Genomic DNA, 23,416 nt, shown 5'->3' with positions numbered 1-23,416 from the left:
GTCGTTGCTTAATGTTTCTCTTGATGTGGCGAGGTGAAATGGGATCGATGTATCCGCAAATGGATCATGTTATGAACAAATATTTTGTTATTGCAGCCTGCCGGCCACTATCTGTTTTAGTTTGCTGAGACGTGAAACTGAAAAAAAAAAGGTGCAAGGGCTTGATGGGCACACCTGATCTGTATCGAAGTAGGCTCCATGACCACACAGATAAGAAACTTAAAGGTACAATAAGGATAGATTTGAAAATATATCACACTGGGGCGGTGGCGCAGTTGGCTAGCGCGTAGGTCTCATAGCTAAATTATGCGAGTGATCCTGAGGTCGAGAGTTCGAGCCTCTCTCGCCCCATTTTCTTTTTTGCTCCTATATTTCCTGTAACCATCCTTTCTTCTGGAATAAAATTATTCCACTTTGCTGTTCCTAGCGCTGAATTTCATTTTCTACCCTGTAGCAGGTTGGGTCTGCACGAATTCCTTGCAAATTGAAGCTGGCAAGAACACCTGCACTCCCATCAGGCATGACTCAGGTCTTGAGAGCCATCACCCTTAGCTTCGCCACTTAGTCCAGGATAAAGGGATGAACGGGCGACGCGGCCCTATTTTTGTTTGTGTGCACAATGTTTTCCGAGTGTAAAACTCAACAAAGCTTTTCCATCTTTGCAAAGTGAATGCATTCTACACATATGCCATGTGGCATCTATTACCCCTATAAAAGCACGAAGGGTGGAGATTCCAAACATTTGCACCATACACATACTGGAATCCAACATTTCGTATTGCTCCCACGTTCAGCACCAACCATATTTTAGCACCATGCACCACACGCCCCAGAAAAAACATGCCCCTTCCTGCTCTGGAACCACCCCACACGATCCCTTCCCCTACCTCTTCCATCGCCTTCATCGCGGCACACCATCACCTCCCTCCTTGCCCCAACACGCTTCTCTCTGATACCCACTGCCCCTCCGTGGTGCCTCCCTTCGGTATGTACCACCTAGCAACAGCGCCTCATGCACCTCCCTGCATAGCGAAGGTGCACCGCGCATCCGCCCCACCTCGGGTGCTCTCTGAAGAGCCTTGTCGTCTCCACGGTCCACCTCCTTAGCCAACCATGCCACCCCATCCCTTTGCCGACCCCCTGTGGTGATAGTGGACGGCAACATCTCACCTGAAGGTGGGATGACCAGATCTCGAATTTCGTCGCCGAATGCCTTTTTCTGTTCACATACCCCAATTACTTAGTTTTTTTATTCGAGTAAACTATTTTGAGTTTTGCAGGTCACATGGTGCTATGAATTTCATCTCCAATGCATCTTGTGAGGGGCGGGCAGGCTGTAGAGGGAAGGAGAGTTGGGAGGTGGGGGAGGGGAGGAGGCGATTGGCAATGGCACGTCGGCGACAAAGCAGATGAGTTGGGAGGTGGGATATTGGAGCCACATAAATCTGTGGCCTTAAAACCTGGCACTTTCCCTCTAAAAAAAGCAAATTTGATTTAGTTTACATGACAATGTTTGTGAAACCTTCTCAAATTTTATAGTACCCTCTAGGGATGATGTAATTACACCAATGCCAAGTTTCATGTTTTAGACTTCGTTTGCATTTTGTATAATTAAAAACCATTAAGATCAATGTTTGGGATCAAGTCTTGGTACTCCGAGGTTTACAATTCCTTTCTTTTCATGGATAAGGCCCGAATATAGACTGCAGATGATTACTAGTTACCAGATGCATGATGTAGTTCCTAAAATCTGCCATACAATCAAATCATCTTTGCTAAGGATGTAAAAAAGAAATATCATTCAGTACCAGCAACTTGCTTCAAGGTGAACATTATACTAATGATGATGCTTAATGCTTACCTGGATTATTCGAGGTGTGATGAGAATATCGATACATACACCCATACTTGGATTCTAGTATGAATAATATCTTATTACAACCTGCCATTATCTATTTTCATATCAGATAGATCGGTTTGCTGTCACATGAACATGAATAAAAGAAGTGCAAGGGCTGAACATGTTGGTCCATTTGTGCCCCCAAAGTACAGTTTGATGGAATGATGGATCCTTGAGAAGTAGGCTCCATATTTTGTCTCTTTTCTTTTCTCTTCTTGAGAACAGTGGGGTCGTTGGAATCTTGAACTGATTGCTTGATAGTTTTATCATTGTGTTGGCTATGAAATGAACAATATGAGCCTGCTGTTACTGCATCAGCTTTGAAGAAATGTACACACACCATTTGGAATCTATGGAAGTTGCATACGTAAAACTGAGGCTGTGAATGAAGATGAATAGAATCTTACCAGAGTGATGAGAAGACAAACACAAGGGGCGGTGGCGCAGTTGGCTAGCGCGTAGGTCTCATAGCTAAAGCGAGTGATCCTGAGGTCGAGAGTTCGAGCCTCTCTCGCCCCAAAAAACTTTTTGAAGATTCCCTTCTTTCGAGATTTTTTTTAAAAAAACACCTGCGAACATCCATTCTTCTGGAATATAAAAAAAATCCACTTTCACCAATCTTTTTCAAATGTCCCTTTTTTGAGATTTTTTATTTTAATTTTTACCTGCAACCATCCTTTCTTCTGGAATAAAAAGATTCCACTCGCTGAATTTTCTAAACCTGTCGCAGATCGGGTGCTTTTGCTTTTTGAAATTTCCCTTCTTTCGAGAATTTTTTTAAAAACAGTTCCTGCAACCATCCATTCTTCTGGAATATAAAAAAAATCCACTTCACCAATCTTTTTCAGTTCGAGCCTCTCTCGCCCCAAAAAACTTTTTGAAGATTCCCTTCTTTCGAGATTTTTTTTAAAAAAACACCTGCGAACATCCATTCTTCTGGAATATAAAAAAAATCCACTTTCACCAATCTTTTTCAAATGTCCCTTTTTTGAGATTTTTTATTTTAATTTTTACCTGCAACCATCCTTTCTTCTGGAATAAAAAGATTCCACTCGCTGAATTTTCTAAACCTGTCGCAGATCGGGTGCTTTTGCTTTTTGAAATTTCCCTTCTTTCGAGAATTTTTTTAAAAACAGTTCCTGCAACCATCCATTCTTCTGGAATATAAAAAAAATCCACTTCACCAATCTTTTTCAAATGTCCCTTTTTTGAGATTTTTTATTTTAATTTTTTCCTGCAACCATCCTTTCTTCTGGAATAAAAAGATTCCACTCGCTGAATTTTCTAAACGTGTCGCAGATCGGGTGCTTTTGCTTTTTGAAATTTCCCTTCATTTGAGATAAAAAAAACAGTTCCTGCAACCATCCATTCTTCTGGAATATATATAAAAAAATCCACTTCACCAATCTTTTCCAAATGTCCCTTTTTTGAGATTTTTTATTATATTTTTTTCTTGCAACCATCCTTTCTTCTGGAATGAAAAAGATTCCACTCGCTGAATTTTCTAAACCTGTCGCAGATGGGGTGCTTTTGTTTTGTTCATGTGTAAGTGTAACTGCACAAATTTCGCACCATTCATGCTGCTCTGTTCCTACTTACTCAACAAGTATCATTGCTTCTGTAGCAGGGCGAGTCTTTTCCTTGCAAACTGAAGCTGGCAAGACAACACCTGCACCCCCTCAGGCAGGCCTCAGGTCTTGACAACCAAATTGAAACCTCCAGAATGCAGGTTGGCAACCTGGCAAGAACACCGATTGATTCGCCTCGCTCTGCTTGTTTAACTCTAGAACATGTGCTCCTTCTTTCTCATGGAAAGATTATCGTGTTTTTCAATCGCAAAGACATCATTAGAGGGGAGAAAACGATGACAGAAAGGGCTAGAGCAATGGGTCTTGATACATATGGGGCATCCCTTTTCTTCAGAATCAAGCCAAGCACAACAACATACAATACATAAATTTCCAAAATACATACACACATGGTAAGACTCTGAACGCCACATGACACATCAGTATATGATCAAAATCAACGCAAGGGATTTTTTTTTGTAACAACTCCCAGTTGTAGATGGCATGCTAGCGGGCTCATCACCGGCATCCATCTTTTGCCAGAGAAAAAAATGAAATAAAAAAGGAATCTTGTGTTTTTTTGTATAATAATATATGTCATTATTATGTAACGGTTGCATGATGATTTGCGCACGCATCACATCACATTAGTCAAAAACAGTGACAAAAAAGATTCCAACAAAGACAAATATTTACAAGCATGGACAGTGAAATGGGAAAACTAGACAAGGGCAAAGATTTCTTGCAGTATTTTGTAGATGGCTCCTACAAGCTTGATTTTCCTACTTGCTCCCTGCGATGATATCTCTTCTGGTTCATCCTCTTAATTTTTTCTTCTCATCATAAGAGTATATCTTTTCTATCCCCATGCATACGTCCATGGTTTTAAAAGTCACAAACAAAAGATTGACATGATGATGAATGATTAAGTGAGGTGGCCGGTACCAGTCTTGGATGCTCCATGCAAGCCGTTATATTCCTTTCCAAGAATACAAAGGGAGGAATACCACTCCGGCCGGCGATGGCGGCGGCGGCAACCTTCCTCGGCTGACGGTCGGATCTGGGTGGCGGCGACCTACTCCGGCCAATTCAAGGGCGGTGGCGCAGGCCGGCGGCGACCAGGGTTGTTGTGCTGGCGGCGGCGAGGAAGGGATCACATCGGCTGCTAGGTTGCCCGATCTGGATCCCTTTCGGATCTGGGTGGTGGTTCCTCGAGCCATCGTGCGCACCCTTTGTTCCGGCGTGGCACGCGGCCTCTGGACTAGGCCCGCGACACGAGGACGCCGGGGGCTCCGGTCCTGGGCGTGGAGGTGGTGGCCATCTTCTACGCCGGAGGTGGTCGGCTAGATGGTTGTGGATTCTCGCATCCAGTCCTGGCGTCGAGTGGGGAGACGAGGCTGCCGGTGAAAACCGTGCTATAACCATGGTGGGCTGCGACGGCGACCTTTTTGCATTGTTATCTTGTTGAAGACATCGCCATTGCAACTTCTGTCGACTTGCTTGCGCTGCTCTAGGTGAAAACCTAGATCCGGAGTTTCCGGATCAGATGATGGCGGTGCTTTTGGCGTCATTTTCCCTCATGGGGGCATCGTTTTTGAGCAGCGGCTGGATGTAGGATCAGAGGACGGATTCTTTGGTGGAGCGGTGCGTCATCTCACTCATTGATGGCGGCGGGTCTCGGCGGCATGGCGCTGTGGTGACTGGGCGTTCGATGCGCGGAGATGGACGCGTAGGAGGGTGACACGGTCTGGCGTCATGGTGGCATCGACAACAGTTAGATCGGACAAGGTTGATGCAGCAGTACAATTCTGAAGATGGATTGGTGGTAGGTGGCTGCGCGGCCTCATACCCGACGGGCGTCCTGCATGTGACCTTAGGTCTTAGATGTTAGGTTTGGCTGCGAGGTCTGTTTAGTATTAGGCCCAGACTATCAGCATCCCTTCATCAACTGGATAGGAGTAGCGACAGATGTTGCCTAGACGGCGGCTTTAGTCTTACTGTTGTATGACTTTGTAAAGTCTTGTGTGAATAATTAATAAAGTGGCTACATGCATCATCCAGAATGCAGAGGCCGGGGTCCTCCTCCATTTCAAAAAAAAGGGAGGAATACCATGAAAAAGGTTGCTCTTCTTCCATAAAAGTGTTCTCACTCAATGCTTGTGTACATCGCTTGATGTAGGGGCTGGGGGTTAATTATCCTCCTTTTAAAGAAAAAGTGTCCTCACTATTTTTTTTTTTGCAATTTGGCCATGTGCATCCTGTGATGCAAAAGTCGGCAGTTATTATTTTCTCTAGAATCGCTTAGTGGGTATGTATAGTTGCGATTATTTTTTTCCGATAAAGAGCGTTTTTATTATCTCAAAATATAGCATCAAAGTGATACAAAACATTAAGAGTATCACCCGGCCTCTGCATAATTAGGATGCACACAGCCAAACACAAGTAGTCTGATTAACAGAAAGATAAAAGACCGACAATTCGGCACCAGTTGAGTCCATAGACCGACACTATGCCTATGTCGAAAGAGATGGTGGACCGAGCCGGAGATTATGCTGCCATCCATGTTGGGTAAAAACCTCCGTAGCTACCTGCTCCAACAGCGTACACACCGCCTTGAATAGCGGTTGGTACTCCGCTTGTTGTAGCGTACACCACGTATGAAGCGAGTGTGTACAACGGAAAATAACCTGTAAAGGAGAAACAATTTTGTCATTAAAAACAACATCATTTCTACATAGCCAAAGCGACCATAGTAAGGCATACGCTCCCACCCTTATTAGCGTTTTGTATGCATTTGAAATACCGTCCAGCCAATGACCAAAAATATTGGCAACACTTGTGGGCGGATACAAATTTGACGCTATTTGGATGGTTGACCACGCAGAACGCGCAAATTTACAGTGAAAAAAGAGGTGTTTAATTGTCTCGTCATGAGTACAAAAACAACACTTCTTATTTCCCAACCAGTTGCGTTGTGCGAGGTTGTTTTTTGTTAGCACAACTCCCTTACGGAGATACCACATGAATAGTTGCGATTACTTGCCCGCTTGCACATGTCTTTTACTTTTATCACTATGTAGCTGTTGCAAGATGATTTGCTTACCCATCCCATCACAGAAACAATGACAAAAGGGCCACAACAGCTAGGAATACTTGCAAACGTGGGCAGTGAAATGGTAATCTAGATAGCCAAGGACCAAGATTTGTTGTTATTTCGCAGATCGGTTGGAGCAGAGATGGATTTTCTTGTGATTCATAACATCAGCTCAGCCAAAAGAGGCTCCAGTGATCTTCTTACTCTTTTCTTCTCACCAAAGGGGGGCGGTGTGCGAGTTTTATTCAGTTTTATTTTGTTTGAACATCGAGTTTTATTCAATTTACATAAATATAAAAGCTGAAAAACTATTTAAACAACAAAAGGCCTATTAGCTCAGCTGGTTAGAGCGTCGTGCTAATAACGCGAAGGTCACAGGTTCGAGACTTGTTTGGGCCAAATTGAGTTTTTCTTTTTCTTTTTTTACACAATAGAAAATACGACCTTCAGTGTGTTAGACTGACGTGATAACCAACTACACCACGAAACCTCGGTGACAACTTGGTTCTCAATTCGTTATTGAGTTTTTCTTTTTCTTTTTTTACACAATAGAAAATACGAGAAAAAACAAAAAAAAAACATTTGGATGGCTTCGCCCGGGTTCGAACCGGAGACCTTCAGTGTGTTAGACTGACGTGATAACCAACTACACCACGAAACCTCGGTGACAACTTGGTCGTTACATAAGTCCAGTAATCAGCAAGATGACGTGATAACAGAACCACGTAATTATTTTCATCTGGAAAATCATGCCACAATATGCTTAAATAATAGCCCTTCAAGAAAAGAAAGATACCATGTGGTCCAACAAATTCTCCCCGTTTTTAGAGACCAAAAAATAAACAGAGATGAACTATTTCTCAATAGAATACCTCTTCTTTTTCGGCAAAGCCCACACAACCAACATATTTATTCAGATATAGAAGCATCACTACACTCGCATAAGATTTGGGATTACGCCGCCATGCGATAGTTCTAACTAAGAGCACTTATTTGAGCGAGGTACATTCAACAAACGTTTTATTACAAGAACAAAAGAGTAAGCTTGAAATACTGCTGCCAGGAATTTAGTGCCACCGGTGCACAGCAACAGCAGCCACAATGAGCAGAACACTAGCTAGCTACCAGAGACATCGAATGGCCCCAGCTCCGGCATGAACGCCATCACACGGCCTCCACCATGTATGGAGAACTATCATGTGGAAATGGTTAAGTTGCACCTAAGAATTTTGTTGGGGCGAACTTGAAGGTGTGAATTGTGAAGAAAATTGGTTCCACAGTCCAACATAAATTCCCCATCACCAAGTTTCGGATCGCAAACAAATAAACTGATAAGCTGAACATGATGAGCACCACAAAAACCACCAGTTCATAACAGCCGATGTTTATTCAGTCAGATGGTTCTGGACATGCTGTCGGTCAGTACAGAAGAGAGATTCTGAAAGACATGTATGTGTTGGGCTCTGAGGATCTTCAGGCAGATGACTTGGTACTAGTTTGTTGAGTTGTGGCACCAGAAGCTTTTGGTGCAGGTGGCGGCGCAACATACATCTTAGCTCGGCGAAGAACCTCGGCAACAATCCAATGCTTGTTTTTGCTCAACGGCCTAGAAGGATCCAGCCTAACCTGGAGAGACATTGATGCAGCCATCATTGATAAGAAAGAAGGAAGAAAACTGTTATAGTTTATGTTACACCTTGAGTGAATGAATCATAGTGCAAAAAGAGCACTAGTCTCCAAAAAGTAAGCAGATAAACAGACCACAGGACAAAACGAGGCAAACTCATTAATCTATTCGACAGAGCAACTGTATAACCTTTTATATTCAAAGTCAAACTTGTTTGTAAAACCAAACCGCTGCTAAGTAATGTGGATCTATCTCCCGGTGGTGAAAGCAAAATTTGTTCAGCAGAAAACATATTATGAGCAAATTGCAGCCTTAACTGACATGACATGCACACAACAACAAGTCCAAGTACTCTTTTCAAATGAAACGATGGTATCCTAAAATATTATGAAGGATGGAAGGAGAAAAAAATCACCATTGCTATAACAACAACCATCATCAGTCAAGTGTTCAAGAGGCAAGATTGTTTACTCTAAAGATGGCAAACAAAACAATAATTTGGTTTCTCCCATAAACTAGCTAGCTTAATGGAACTTGAGCTTACAAGCCTAAGAAAGTCAACCAGATCTATCTTGTTTGAGGTTTACAGAAGAGAATATGCCAGGAAATAAACTGCTAAATCTAGCTAGCTTCATCCCAGTGAAAAATATCTAGATAGCTTCAGCCCGGTGATAATATTAGGTCGACGTATTGTGGAAACATAAAACAGCTGTGCCATTATGTGACATGTTCAAGAATATGTATTGATGGATATATATCTATTGGAGTAAAAAAAGCTAGAAAGCGTGCTAGTAATAGATCTACTACATTCTTTGGATGGACCTCAAAATTTCTCAGCTACAAGAGCAACATGTAAACATAGTTTGCATAACTATCCAATGGAACGGACCAGCCCCAATAAACAGAAAACACCAAAAGGTAAACTAAGAGAATATGCTAAGAAATAAACTGCTCAATCTAGCTGGCTTCTATAGGTTGACGTATCCCTACTACTATGGTGCACCAGTTTTGAACTTTGGATTAGCACATGTTTCCCTCCAAACGTCACCTCCAAACAATGACATCACTTGATTATGTAAATCTAAGCGAGCAAGTAGGAGCGAATCCAAAGAAGAATGGTTGTTGATTTTCGTAGATCTAATGGTCCATATTGGTCCATTGTTCAGTCAATTTCTTCCGACTCTTCTAGGTTGAAGTTGAACATTGCCGCCTGGGCTACACCGGTGTGTCGCCATACTGCAGGTGAGCTGAGAGAAGAAGGCGGCGACTCGATTGTGCTATTTATTCGTTCAAACCTGCAGTTAAGCTTCAGCTGTATGGACCAAATCCCCTCCAACCCTGAGTAAAATCGGAAGCTCTCTGTTCTGAACTCTAAAATGATAAAATTTCATACTCACTTGACATTACCACATAGATCCCTATTCTGAACTCTGAATTTCATCATACTCAACTGAAGATTGCACTAGTCACTTTCAATAATCCAAAATCCCTATTATGAACTCTCTGAACTTGATTCTCACTTGACAAAGAAAGTCCAGCTTGGTCTACTCTACACAAGTCGATAACATATGCAAGAAAGACTGCAGAAATGGGTCTGGATTCGGCACATCACAATCACATTGAAGGTCACACACAGTTGACAAAGGGAGGGAGGGAGCAGGCGATTTGGGTTACTGACGGGCGTACGTACCCTGTCGCCGATGTTGCAGGTCTCGGCCTCGTCGTGCGCCATGAACTTGGAGGTGCGCTTGACGTAGCGGTTGTACACCTTGTTGTGGAAGAGGCGGTCCACCGCCACTACCACCGACTTCTGCATCTTGTTCGAAACCACGATCCCCACCACCGGCTTCATCTCTTCTCTTCTCCTCTCCTCTCCCCCCGACGGACGGACGAACGTTGTTGAGATTAGCGGCGGCGGCGGCGGCGGGTAGGTTGAGATGCGAAACACCTGCTGCTGTTTTCCGCTAGGGCACGAGGCGACACTGACTGACTCGTATCGGGGCCGAGCTGGGCTGTGCTAATTGCTTGCTGGGCCTGGGCGGGCGGCGCAGGCTGATCCAGTAGAGACTTCAAGTGGGCCAGATGAGCCTTAAGTGTACCTATTAATCAGACGTCAGATTTAACCTTCAAGTGTTACACACAAAAAAAGAACATAAAAAAACCTTCAAGTGCCGCTAATCCGAAACCAAGGGACCCATTTGTAAGGGGAGCTGATTCTAAAAAAGAAATAAAAATGCAAGGCGAGTTGCGGGTACTTTTTGTTGAGTACATGTGTTGTGCATATTATGTATTGGGCCCACTTTCTAGTTGCCTTATATAGTTGAGGTCGTGGCCTACTCCTGTATATCATATATACGTGCGTTTGCACTTGAGGAATACACCACGTAATTCCCACATCATACATGGTATGAGTTTCCAGGTTCTAACCCTAGCCTTTCGCCCCTGCCGTCGCTAGCGCGTCTCCCGCGCCGACCGCCGCTCCTTCTCTCCCTGTGCGCGTGCTGCCTAGCCACTCGCCCGCCCGCGCTTTCCCCGCTAGCCAGTGTTGCACAGATCGATCGCTTGCCTCGCACCGCCCCGCATCGCCAGCGCTGCACAGATCAATCGCTAACCTCGCATCGCCCCACATCGCTAACACTTCACAGATCAATCGCTAGCCCTGCTAGCCGCTGCTGACTCGATCGCCCCGCTGACCCGATTGCCTTGCGTTGCCAGCATCGCACGCTAGCCGCCACATCGCACGCTAGCAGCAGCTGCACCCGAGCCCGCCAGCCACCCGATCGCTAGCCCCGTTGCCTGCTCCGCCGCCGAACCCGCCGCCTCGACCTAAGTCGCTGCTGCACCCGAGCCCACCGGGCCACCTCATCCTCGCCATGTCGTCCGTCACGTCTTCTGCGTCCGCCAACTCCAATCCGTTCGCCGACGCCAACCCTCCCGACGTGAACGACATCCGCAACCTAAACATCTTTGAGCGGGCGCTGGTTCGTCTCTCGTAGGCGAACTCCTCCTACTTAACGTGGAAAGCGTATTTCTCCCTTGTGTTCCGGGAGTATCACCTCATCGACCACGTGGACGGCACCGTCGACTCCAGCCTCGTCCCCGAGTTCCATGACTGGTCCACCATCGACACCACGATCATCCACTGGTTCTTCCTCACCATCTCACCGGACCTCTTCCAGACGGTCGTGCAGGACGGTGACGATGCCTGCGTCGTGTGGACCAAGCTGAACGGGCTCTTCACCGACAACCAGCTCCAGCGTAGCGTTTTTTTGCAGCAAGAGTTCTTTGGGTGTCAGCAGGACAACACCTCCATCGACGACTATTGTCACCGCCTGAAGACTCTCGCTGACGAGCTCCGCGATATTGGCGCGAAGATCGATGATGACCTCCTCCTCAGCACGCTCACCGACGGGCTCAACGAGGACTTCGGCAACACCGTGGCGAACCTCAGCCTCATCCCAACCCGCCCTTCGCCAAATTCGTTGCGTACCTCTGCTTGGAGGAGCGGCAGATCAAGCAGGTGAAGGCCCGGGCCATCCACAGCGCACTCGCCGCCGGCACCACCCGCGGCGGGTCCTCGGCGCCTCCAGCTGCCCCGGCCGCGCCCCCGCCGCCGCGCCACCCGGCGTCCTTCCCGCTGCCGCCACCGTACCCGGCGCCCCAGCAGCAGGGGCTGCTTCCGCTGCCTTATGAATGATGTCTACTACACAACCTTCTTCTTGTAGATGTTGTTGGGCCTCCAAGTGCAGAGTTTTGTAGGACAGTAGCAAATTTCCCTCAAGTGGATGACCTAAGGTTTATCAATCCGTGGGAGACGTAGGATGAAGATGGTCTCTCTCAAGCAACCCTGCAACCAAATAACAAAGAGTCTCTTGTGTCCCCAACACACCCAATACAATGGTAAATTGTATAGGTGCACTAGTTCGGCGAAGAGATGGTGATACACGTGCAATATGGATGGTAGATATAGGTTTTTGTAATCTGAAAATATAAAAACATCAAGGTAACAAATGATAAAAGTGAGCACAAACGGTATTGCAATGCGTTGAAACAAGGCCTAGGGTTCATACTTTCACTAGTGCAAGTTCTCTCAACAATAATAACATAATTGGATCATATAACTATCCCTCAACATGCAACAAAGAGTCACTCCAAAGTCACTAATAGCGGAGAACAAACGAAGAGATTATTGTAGGGTACGAAACCACCTCAAAGTTATTCTTTCTGATCGATCTATTCAAGAGTCCGTAGTAAAATAACACGAAGCTATTCTGTCCGTTCAATCTATCATAGAGTTCATACTAGAATGACACCTTAAGACACAAATCAACCAAAACACTAATGTCACCTAGATACTCCAATGTCACCTCAAGTATCCGTGGGTATGATTATACGATATGCATCACACAATCTCAGATTCATCTATTCAACCAACACAAAGGACCAACACAAAGGACTTCAAAGAGTGCCCCAAAGTTTCTACCGAAGAGTCAAGACGAAAACATGTGCCAAACCCTATGCATAAGTTCACAAGGTCACGGAACTCGCAAGTTGATCACCAAAACATACATCAAGTGGATCACGTGATATCCCATTGTCACCACAGATAAGCACATGCAAGACATATGTCAAGTGTTCTCAAATCCTTAAAGACTCAATCCGATAAGATAACTTCAAAGGGAAAACTCAACCCATTACAAGAGAGTAGAGGGGAGAAACATCATAAGATCCAACTATAATAGCAAAGCTCGCGATACATCAAGATCGTGCCGAATCAAGAACACGAGAGAGAGAGAGAGAGAGATCAAACACATAGCTACTGGTACATACCCTCAGCCCCGAGGGAGAACTACTCCATCCTCGTCATGAAGAGCGCCGGGATGATGAAGATGGCCACCGGAGAGGGATCCCCCCTTTGACAGGGTGCCGAAACGGGTCTAGATTGGTTTTTGATGGGTACAGAGGCTTGCGGCGGCGGAACTCCCGATCTAGGTTTCTTTCTAGAAGTTTGGGGTTATATAAGAGGTGTTGGAGTCGGGAACAAGTCAGGGGGGTCCCCGAGGCGGCCACGAGGTAGGGGGGCGCGCACAGGGGGGTAGGGCGCGTCCCCCACCCTTGTGGTGGCCTCGGGACTCTTCTGGCCCATCTCCGGTACTCCATGGGCTTCTTCTGGTCGAAAAATGATCTCCGTGAAATTTCAGGTCAATTGGACTCCATTTGGTTTTCCTTTTCTGCAATACTCAAAAACAAGGAAAAAACAGAAACTGGCACTGGGCTCTAGGTTAATAGGTTAGTCCCAAAAATCATATAAAATAGCATATAAATTCATATAAAATATCCAAGGTTGATAATATAATAGCATGGAACAATTAAAAATTATAGATACGTTGGAGACATATCAATGAACCGCCCGCCCTCTCGTCGAACGACGCCGTGGGGGCTAGTACGGTGGGGGCCACCGCGGCGGTCAACAGCGGCAGTCGCAGGGCACCGACCCACCCCATCAGCAGCAGCAGGTGCCCCTCCGTGGGCCTCCGGCTACAAGCCATGGACCGACGTTGTTCATGCGTACACCATGCCGGTTCCACGGGCTCCTGCACTGACCCTTTCCGTGTCGCGCCCACCGGCGCACCAGGCGTACTACGCGGCTCCGCAGACGTATGGAGGATACCCACCGCCGCAGCTGAGCGGCGCCTACGGTCTCCCTGCGGCCCCACCTCCGCCCTCACCGACCCTGCCACCGGCGCCTTGGGATCCGACGCTTCTCGCCGCGCTGCACACCGCGCCTATGCCGAACAACTACACTGGAGGCGGTGATTGGTACATGGACACCGGGGCTACGGCTCACATGTTTGCTCATCCTGGTAATCTTGCCCCCTACACTCCCGTCACCGCTGACCGCCGCATCATTGTCGGCGAGGGTTCCACACTCCCTATCACACATGTCGGGCACACTTCTTTTCCTTCCAGTTCCATGCCTATTACTTTGTCTAACATATTTGTGTCACCTCATCTTATTAAGAACCTTATTTCCGTTCGTTGTTTAACTCGTGAAAATCTTGTTAATGTTGAATTTTACGAGCTTGGTTTTTGTGTCAAGGACGCTCGAACCAGGATGGTACTTCACCGATGTGACAGCCTCGATGAGCTCTATCCGGTGCATCCTCCGTCCACCTCCACCACCGCACCGGTTGCTCTCTCCGCTAGCATTGATCTCTGGCACGCTCGTTTGGTTCATCCCAACCCCGTCACACTTCGTCATATTCTTAGGAGTTTCAGCTTAAATTGTAATAATATGGAGGATCCCACCTGTCATGCCTGTCGTGTCGGCAAACATGTTCGCCTCCCGTTTAATAACTCGACCACCATAGCTTCTTTTCCTTTTCACTTGATTCATAGTGATGTGTGGACCTCTCCGATTCCCAGTAATTCGGGCTATTTATATTATCTGGTTATCCTTGATGATTATTCTCACTACGTGTGGATGTTTCCTTTACGACGAAAGTCAGATGCACTCTCCATTTTGACGGCTTTTTACTCCTATGTCAGCACGCAGTTTGGGTGTCCCATCCTTGCTCTTCAGACTGACAATGGAAAAGAGTTCGACAACCTTGCTTTCAGCACTTTTCTGTCGCACCACGGCACAGTCTTTCATCTCACATGCCCGTATACTTCACAGCAGAACGGTAGAGCCGAATGAGTCCTTCGCACTCTGAATGACTGCGTTCGCACACTCCTGTTCCATGCTAACGTGCCACCTCGTTTCTGGCCGGACGCACTCGCCACTGCTTCACTTCTCCTTAAGCTTCGCCCCTATCGCCCATGGTGGAACTATGCACCTCACCATCTTCTCTTCGGTACGCCCCCATGTTATGATGGCTTGCGTATTTTCGGGTGCCTTTGCTATCCTAGCACCGCCGACTCCGCTCCTCACAAACTCGCACCTCGTTCTGTCACTTGCATCTTCATCGGCTACCCCTCTAACTCCAAGGGATATCGGTGCTACGATCTCGTCTTCCACCGTGTGTTCACTTCCCGGCATGTTTACTTTGATGAGCATGTGTTTTCGTTTCAGCAGGTACCCCCGGCCGTTCCTCCCTCCGCCGGTGACGCGGGCTCCTCGACGCGTCTCCCAGGGCGCTCGCGCGCCTCTCTTGGCCTGCCCCTGTTGGGGAACGTAGTAATTTCAAAAAATTTCCTACGCACACGCAGGATCATGGTGATGCATATCAACGAGAGGGGAGAGTGTTGTCTACGTACCCTCGTAGACCGTAAGCGGAAGCGTTTATCAACGCGGTTGATTTAGTCGTACACCTTCACGATTCGTCCCGATCAAGTACTGAACGTACGTGATACGTCTCCAACGTATCTATAATTTTTGATTGCTCCATGCTATATTATCTACCGTTTTGGACATTATTGGGCTTTATTATCCACTTTTATATTATTTTTGGGACCAACCTATTAACCGAAGGCCCAACCTAGAATTGCTGTTTTTTTGCATATTTTAGGGTTTCGAAGAAAAGGAATATCAAACGGAGTCCAAACGGACGAAACCTTCAGGAACATGATTTTCTCGCCGAACATGATCCAGGAGACTTGGACCCTATGTCAAGAAACAAAGGAGGAGGCCACGAGGTAGGGGGCGCGCATACCCCCCAAGCGCGCCCTCCACCCTCGTGGGCCCCCTGTTGCTCCACCGACGTACTCCTTCCTCCTATATATACCTACGTACCCCAAACGATCAAATACGGAGCCAAAACCCTAATTCCACCGCCGCAACTTTCTGTATCCATGAGATCCCATCTTGGGGCCTGTTCCGGAGCTCCACTGGAGGGGGTATCCATCACGGAGGGCCTCTACATCATCACCATAGCCCTTCTGATGAAGTGTGAGTAGTTTACCTCAGACCTACGGGTCCATAGTTATTAGCTAGATGGCTTCTTCTCTCTTTTTAGATCTCAATACAATGTTCTCCCCCTCTCTTGTGGAGATCTATTCGATGTAATCTTCTTTTTGCGGTGTGTTTGTTGAGACCGATGAATTGTGGGTTTATGACTCAAGTCTATCTATGAACAATATTTGAATCTTCTCTGAATTCTTTTATGTATGATTGGTTATCTTTGCAAGTCTCTTCGAATTATTGATACGTATCCAACGTATCTATAATTTTTGATTGCTCCATGCTATATTATCTACTGTTTTGGGCAATATTGGGCTTTATTATCCACTTTTATATTATTTTTGGGACTATCCTATTGAAGGAAATATGCCCTAGAGGCAATAATAAAGTTATTATTTATTTCCTTATATCATGATAAATGTTTATTATTCATGCTAGAATTGTATTAACCGGAAACATAATACATGTGTGAATACATAGACAAACAGAGTGTCACTAGTATGCCTCTACTTGACTAGCTCGTTAATCAAAGATGGTTATGTTTCCTAACCATGGACAAAGAGTTGTTATTTGATTAACGGGATCACATCATTAGATGAATGATCTGATTGACATGACCCATTCCATTAGCTTAGCACCCGATCGTTTAGTATGTTGCTATTGCTTTCTTCATGACTTATACATGTTCCTATGACTATGAGATTATGCAACTCCCGTTTGCCGGAGGAACACTTTGTGTGCTACCAAACGTCACAACGTAACTGGGTGATATAAAGTTGCTCTACAGGTGTCTCCAAAGGTACATGTTGGGTTGGCGTATTTCGAGATTAGGATTTGTCACTCCGATTGTCGGAGAGGTATCTCTGGGCCCTCTCGGTAATTATCATCACATAAGCCTTGCAAGCATTGCAACTAATGAGTTAGTTGTGAGATGATGTATAACGGAATGAGTAAAGAGACTTGCCGGTAACGAGATTGAACTAGGTATTGAGATACCGACGATCGAATCTCAGGCAAGTAACATACCGATGACAAAGGGAACAACGTATGTTGTTATGCGGTCTGACCGATAAAAGATCTTCGTAGAATATGTAGGATCCAATATGAGCATCCAGGTTCCGCTATTGGTTATTGACCGGAGACGTGTCTCGGTCATGTCTACATTGTTCTCGAACCCGTAGGGTCCGCACGCTTAAGGTTTCGATGACATTTATATTATGAGTTTATGCATTTTGATGTACTGAAGATTGTTCGGAGTCCCGGATGTGATCACGGACATGACAAGGAGTCTCGAAATGGTCAAGACAAAAAGATTGATATATTGGAAGCCTATATTTGGATATCAGAAGTGTTCCGGGTGAAATCGGGATTTTACCGGAGTACCGGGAGGTTACCGGAACCCCCCTGGGAGGTATATGGGCCTTAGTGGGCTTTAGTGGAATAGAGGAGAGGTGGCCAGGGCTGGGCCGCGCGCCCCTCCCCCTAGTCCGAATAGGACAAGGAGAGGGGGGCGGCGCCCCCCTTCCATCTCTCTCTCCTCTTTCCCCTCCCGAATCCTATTCCAACTAGGAAAGGGGGGGAATCCTACTACCGGTGGGAGTAGGACTCCTCCTGGCGCGCCCTCCTCCTGGCCGGCCGCACCCCCCTTGATCCTTTATATACGGGGGCAGGGGGCACCCCTAGATACACAAGTTGATCCACGTGATCATATTCTTAACCGTGTGCGGTGCCCCCTTCCACCATAGTCCTCGATAATATTGTAGCGGTGCTTAGGCAAAGCCCTGCGACGGTAGTACATCAAGATCGTCACCACACCGTCGTGCTGACGGAACTCTTCTCCGACACTTTGCTGGATCGGAGTCCGGGGATCGTCATCGAGCTGAACGTGTGCTAGAACTCGGAGGTGCCGTAGTTTCGGTGCTTGATCGGTCGGGCCGTGAAGACGTACGACTACATCAACCGCGTTGTGCTAACTCTTCCGCTGTCGGTCTACAAGGGTACGTAGATCACACTCTCCCCTCTCGTTGCTATGCATCACCATGATCTTGCATGTGCGTAGGAATTTTTTTGAAATTACTACGTTCCCCAACACCTATTAACAGGAGGCCCAGCCCAGATTTGCTGTTTTATGCCTATTTCAGTGTTTTGAAGAAAAGGAATATCAGACGGATTTGAAACGGAACGAAATCAACTGGAGAAGTTATTTTTGGAAGGAAACACACCCGGTGGACTTGGACCCTACATCAAGGAAGGAACGAGGTGCTCACGAGGGTGGGGGGGCGCCCCCTAGGGCGCGCCCCCTATCTCGTGGGACCCTTGTGGCTCCCCTGACGTACCTCCTGCACCCATATATACCTACTTGACCTAAAACTTCCAGAACGCAACATAGATCGGGAGTTCCGCCGCCAGAAGCCTCCGTAGCCACCGAAAACCAATCTAGACCCGTTCCGGCACCCTGCCGGAGGGGGGAACCCTCACCGGTGGCCATCTTCATCATCCCGGCGCTCTCCATGACGAGGAGGGAGTAGTTCTCCCTTGAGGCTGAGGGTATGTACCAGTAGCTATGTGTTTGATCTCTCTCTCTCTCTCTCGTGTTCTTGATTTGGCACGATCTTGATGTATCGCGAGCTTTGCTGTTATAGTTGGATCTTATGTTTCTCCTCCCCCTCTTCTCTCTTGTAATGAATTGAGTTTCCCTTTTGGAGTTATCTTATCGGATTGAGTCTTTAAAGACTTGAGAACACTTGATGTATGTCTTGCCGTGGATATCTGTGGGGACAATGGGATACCACATGCCACTTGATGTATGTTAGGGTGATCAACTTGCGGGTTTCGTGACATTGGGAACCTATGCATAGGGGTTGGCACATGTTTTCGTCGTGATTCTCCGGTAGGAACTTTGGGGCACTCTTTGAGGTTCTATGTGTTGGTTGAATAGATGAATTGAGATTGTGTGATGCATATCGTATAATCATACCCACGGATACTTGAGGTGACATTGGAGTATCTAGGTGACATTAGGGTTTTGATTGATTTGTGTCTTAAGGTGTTATTCTAGTACGAACTCTAGGGCTGTTTGTGACACCTATAGGAATAGCCCAACGGATTGATTAGAAAGAATAACTTTGAGGTGGTTTCGTACCCTACCATAATCTCTTCGTTCGTTCTCCGCTATTAGTGACTTTTGAGTGACTCTTAGTTGCATGTTGAGGGATAGTTATGTGATCCAATTATGTTAGTATTGTTGAGAGGACTTACACTAGCGAAAGTATGAACCCTAGGCCTTATTTACCATCATTGCAATACCGTTTACGCTCACTTTTATCATTTGTTACCTTGCTGTTTTTATATTTTCAGATTACAAATACTATTATCTACTATCCATATACCACTTGTATCACCATCTCTTCGCCGAACTAGTGCACCTATACAATTTACCATTGTATTGGGTGTGTTGGGGACACAAGAGACTCTTTGTTATTTGGTTGCAGGGTTGCTTGAGAGAGACCATCTTCATCCTACGCCTCCTACAGATTGATAAACCTTAGGTCATCCACTTGAGGGAAATTTGCTACTGTCCTACAAACGTCTACACTTGGAGGCCCAACAACGTCTACAAGAAGAAGGTTGTGTAGTAGACATCAAGTAGCGTAAGTATTTCCCTAAGTTTTTGAGAACCAAGGTATCAATCCAGTAGGAGGCCACGCGCGAGTCCCTCTGCCTGGGGTACTGATCCACGGGCACCTATGGGACCGGCGGACCGGGTCCCTTTCGGTTCGGCGGGGGCGGAGGTTGCACGAAGAGCGGATCGAGGCGAAGCACGCGAGCGATTTACCCAGGTTCGGGCCGCACGGATGCGTAAAACCCTACTCCTGCTTTGTGGTTTGTATTGAGTTCTTGCTCGGGAGCGCGGAGTGCTACAGTACACACCAGCAGCTAACGAGACCGAGCGTGAGTGCTCTCTGAACTAGCTAACCCCCTCTACGTTGCGCATGGGCCTCCTTTTATATGCTCAAGGGGTCACCGACAGGTGGCAACGTAGACAAGGGTAAAAATGGAAAGGTGCTGCGGTAGGTACAGCTACCTGCTACAGTGTATCATACCTAACCCTGACGGCAGGGGACAAGGGTATTAAATGCCCGTCTGTGTCGCCTAAACAGTGCAAAAGGGACCGTCAGGGACGCCACCGCTCGCCACGATGGCAAACTTGTCAGCGCCGCTTGCCACCGCGCACCGCTGGCTGCACAGCCTCCCGCCACGCACGCCTGGAAGGGTCCCAGAGCGACACGTTGGTGGATGTGCTGGAGCGCGGGCATAGAGTGGTGGCTTGTCGCGGCAAGCGCCTTGCCGCGGTCGTTGTCTTGTCGCGTCCGGGAGCTTGTCGCTCACCGGGCCTTGCCGAGACGCACGGCGCGTCGCGGCAAGTTCCTTGAGATGCCTTGGGTGGCCTTCCCGGCAAGCTCCTCTTGCCGGGGTCTTGAGGTGCCTTGGTTGGCCTTCCCGGCAAGCTCCTCTTGCCGGGGTCTTGTCTCCTTGGCTTGGATACTTTGTTCTTGAATGGCTCCAAAGGAACCACGGAGGACCTTGGCGGTCACCCGGCAAGGCTTGCCGCGGGGTGCTGCGACTGCCCGTGCACAAGTTCGGGATACTAGGGTACCCCTACTCTAGTACACCGACAGGAGCCCCCGGGCCTGGGCCATACACGGTGCCGAGCGCTGTTGGGCCAGGCCCAAAACAGGGCACGGGCACGCGCGGCCTAGGTTACGCCGTATCTCTCTCCATATCCACCGCGCCCTCCCCGAACGGCACGTGTTGAATGCGGCGTCGTGGGAGAGATCGTGGGGGGTTTGTTTATTCGGAAATGCGGAACGTCCGCCCCCTCCCTCTTTATAAGCAGGGGAAACAGGGGCAGTTCGCCTATTCGCCCGTTGCTGCTCCAATCTCAAAAATCTCCGCCGCTCCCTCGCCTCCCCAAAGTCGAAAGAGAGCAGCGCTCTGCCCCCCACCGCCACCAGCACCACCAACGCCGTCGACCTCCTCCACCACTTCCGCCATGGCTCCAAAAGCCGACAAGGGGAAGGTCGTGAAGTCGACGGAGGCGCAGCGGCTTGCGGCGCTGCGGAAGGAGCGAGCAGTCTTCCCCCCCAAGCTTGCCGCGAGGGAGTTGAGGGAGAACTACTACCTCTTCTGGTCGGCGGAGACACGAGCGCATCCGCGCACGAAGGTACTCCCCGCCGCCGCTTGGAAGAAGGCTCCAAACGGATACCCTTTCTTCGCTTTGTTCTTCTACTGCGGGCGCTGCCCGCCTTTCTCTGAATTCTTCTGCGATATCATGAATACCTACGGATTCCACCTCCTTGACTTCACCCCCAATGCCGTTCTGACCATGGCAGTTTTCGCACATCTCTGCGAAAACTTTGTCGGAGTCCATCCCAACGTAGCCCTCTTTCGCCACTTCTTCATACCCCGAGTAGAGAGAGGAGAGCCTTTATCCGGCGGAATCGCCTGGATTTCGAGGGCCGGCAAGAAGGAAACTTATCTGGAGGGAGAATTCCGCGGCAAGTGGGAGGAGTGGAGAGTAGACTGGTGTTGGATTGACGAGGAGAACCCGAGCCATTCACCACCCGGCGCCAAACCCCAGTAGCACGCGGCAGCGATTGGAGTGACGTGGCCCCGGAAGACAACAGGCTGAAGATTGCTGTCACCCGGATCCTGCGCCTCAGGCTTGCCGGGCTCACTGTAGGCGCTGTTGGCGCGGACTTTCTTCGCCGCCGCATCGCCCCCCTGCAGGAACGGGGGACACCCACTTGGGAGTTCAAGAATGCGGCGGATATCATGAGGCTGCGCCCGGGCCTCAACTACAACTTCACTGTTCTGGAGCTCAACGCGATGCTCCAGGAGCTGTTCAAGTATGACCCCCAACATCCCGAAGTGTTCAGGTTGCCGGGGGGTGTCGTTCCGTTGTGCAACAATTCCGCGCTCGACCGCATCCGTGCAATGATGCCGCTGTGCGACTCGCATGGAATTGTGCCAACTTGGCAGGAGCCTGCAGACGACGTCATGCAGCAGTTCTTCGATTATTTGGTAGAAGTGGCGATCCGCCCCGACGAGAAGGACGGCCTCACCCGCGACACCACCGATGCGGAGATGGCGCTCATCGCCACTAGGCTGGAAGAGGCGGCGGCAGCCGCAGCCGCGGGCGAATTTGGATTCACCATGGAGGAGGTAGATGCAGCAGAGGCGGCAAGCCGTGCCGAGCGAGGGGAGCCTGCCGGCGAGAAAGAGCTTGCCGGGCATAATGCCGGGTCGAGCGAGCCCGCCAAGGAGACGAGCGGCTCGCTGGAGATCAACTCGTCTTCCACCTCATCTTCAGACAGCTCGCCGCAAGCAGAGCCTCCATCTCCACCAAGAAGGCGTCTCCGCAAGGCCGGGGACGTAGCGGAGCGGCAAGCGGGTCAACAGTCGCCGCGCCGCGTGACACGCTCCACTGCGGCAAACACCGTTGCCGCGGGAGCGCCTCATGCTGCGACGGCAATTGGAGCGGGGTCTAGCCGGACCACCGCTTCAGTTCCTGCCGCTGCTCACGCCGCGCCGGCAGCCGGAGCGGGGTCGTCTCAGACCACCGCCACTGCTCCCGCCAAGCGGCCAAGGGAAGCTTCTCCTCTGCCTCCTCGCGCCGGGCGCGCGCCGGACTTTGACTTCTCCGCGTTCAGCTCCGACGAGGAGGAAGAAGAAGAGTAAGATTCCCTTTTTGTGCTTGTAGTTCTTCGATCCTTGTTGTTTGTCTTGTATCTCATTTGCTTTTCTCTAAACTTGTTCATCTTTAGGACTCTGGCCCAGAGAGCAGCAAAGAGGGCCAAGGTCCCGGTGATTGTCATCGAGGACGAACCTACCGCGACAGCAGGAGGTGCGCCCGAGACAACCTTGCCGAACCCGGCAACCTTTCTCCAGAGCAGCCCTCAGCGTAAGTATATGGTTTGCTTTCCACTTGTGAGGTGCGCATGGATACTCTGTCTTTGCTGATTTTTGATTGCTGATTTGTGTAGGAGCAGAGCAGCCCCACCAGGAGCCAAGGGAGAATCCCCCGACAAGGGAGAACTCTCCAGCAAGGGAGGGCTTCCCGGTAAGGGAGAAGTCTCCGGCAAGGGAGGGTTCTCCGGCAAGGGACAGCACCAGCGGCCCCCCGACGGCGGAGACCACGACTGCAGAACCCGGCCCAGGTAATCCTTTCACTGCAAGAATTCCCTTGGGTTCTTCTTCTTTTGATCTTCTTGGGTTTTTGCTTGACTCTTCTCCCTTTTCCGGCTGTCAGACCGATCCGCTG

At 48.4% G+C, this 23,416-nt stretch overlaps 1 protein-coding gene, 1 long non-coding RNA gene and 3 other non-coding genes across 5 annotated transcripts; 3 read left to right on the top strand and 2 right to left on the bottom strand.

Moving 5' to 3' along the window:
* Nucleotides 1-260: 260 nt before the first annotated feature.
* TRNAM-CAU lies at nucleotides 261-351 on the top strand. The gene is given in 2 exon segments: nucleotides 261-298; nucleotides 316-351. It is a non-coding gene; the product is annotated as a tRNA-Met (tRNA).
* Nucleotides 352-764: 413 nt separating this feature from the next.
* On the top strand, nucleotides 765-1,653 carry LOC125549554. Its single transcript, XR_007301387.1, has 2 exons — nucleotides 765-1,176; nucleotides 1,281-1,653. It is a non-coding gene; the product is annotated as an uncharacterized LOC125549554 (long non-coding RNA).
* A 679-nt stretch (nucleotides 1,654-2,332) lies between these two features.
* Nucleotides 2,333-2,419, top strand: TRNAM-CAU. The gene is given in 2 exon segments: nucleotides 2,333-2,370; nucleotides 2,384-2,419. It is a non-coding gene; the product is annotated as a tRNA-Met (tRNA).
* Nucleotides 2,420-7,149: 4,730 nt separating this feature from the next.
* On the bottom strand, nucleotides 7,150-7,223 carry TRNAV-AAC. Its single transcript has one exon. It is a non-coding gene; the product is annotated as a tRNA-Val (tRNA).
* Nucleotides 7,224-7,930: 707 nt separating this feature from the next.
* On the bottom strand, nucleotides 7,931-10,177 carry LOC125546366 (30S ribosomal protein S17-like). Its single transcript, XM_048710614.1, has 2 exons — nucleotides 9,880-10,177; nucleotides 7,931-8,188 (listed from the first exon to the last, which is right to left on the bottom strand). The coding sequence occupies exons 1-2, from the start codon at nucleotides 10,039-10,041 to the stop codon at nucleotides 8,036-8,038; spliced, it is 315 nt and encodes a 104-aa protein (XP_048566571.1). The 5' UTR covers nucleotides 10,042-10,177; the 3' UTR covers nucleotides 7,931-8,035.
* Between the last annotated feature and the right edge of the window lie 13,239 nt (nucleotides 10,178-23,416).

This window comes from Triticum urartu, chromosome 3 (assembly GCF_003073215.2).
Source record: "Triticum urartu cultivar G1812 chromosome 3, Tu2.1, whole genome shotgun sequence".
In the NCBI taxonomy this organism is placed as follows: domain Eukaryota; kingdom Viridiplantae; phylum Streptophyta; class Magnoliopsida; order Poales; family Poaceae; genus Triticum; species Triticum urartu.
Note: the sequence above shows the minus strand (reverse complement) of the source record. Positions and strands in the feature narration are given on the sequence as shown.

Bases quoted from the DNA above. Each gene is read 5' to 3' on its own strand.
- LOC125546366 (XM_048710614.1), bottom strand. From the start codon at position 10,041: ATGAAGCCGGTGGTGGGGATCGTGGTTTCGAACAAGATGCAGAAGTCG. The intron at 8,189-9,879 runs GTACGTACGCCC...ATGTCTCTCCAG, and splicing joins CCTGCAACATCGGCGACAGG to GTTAGGCTGGATCCTTCTAG.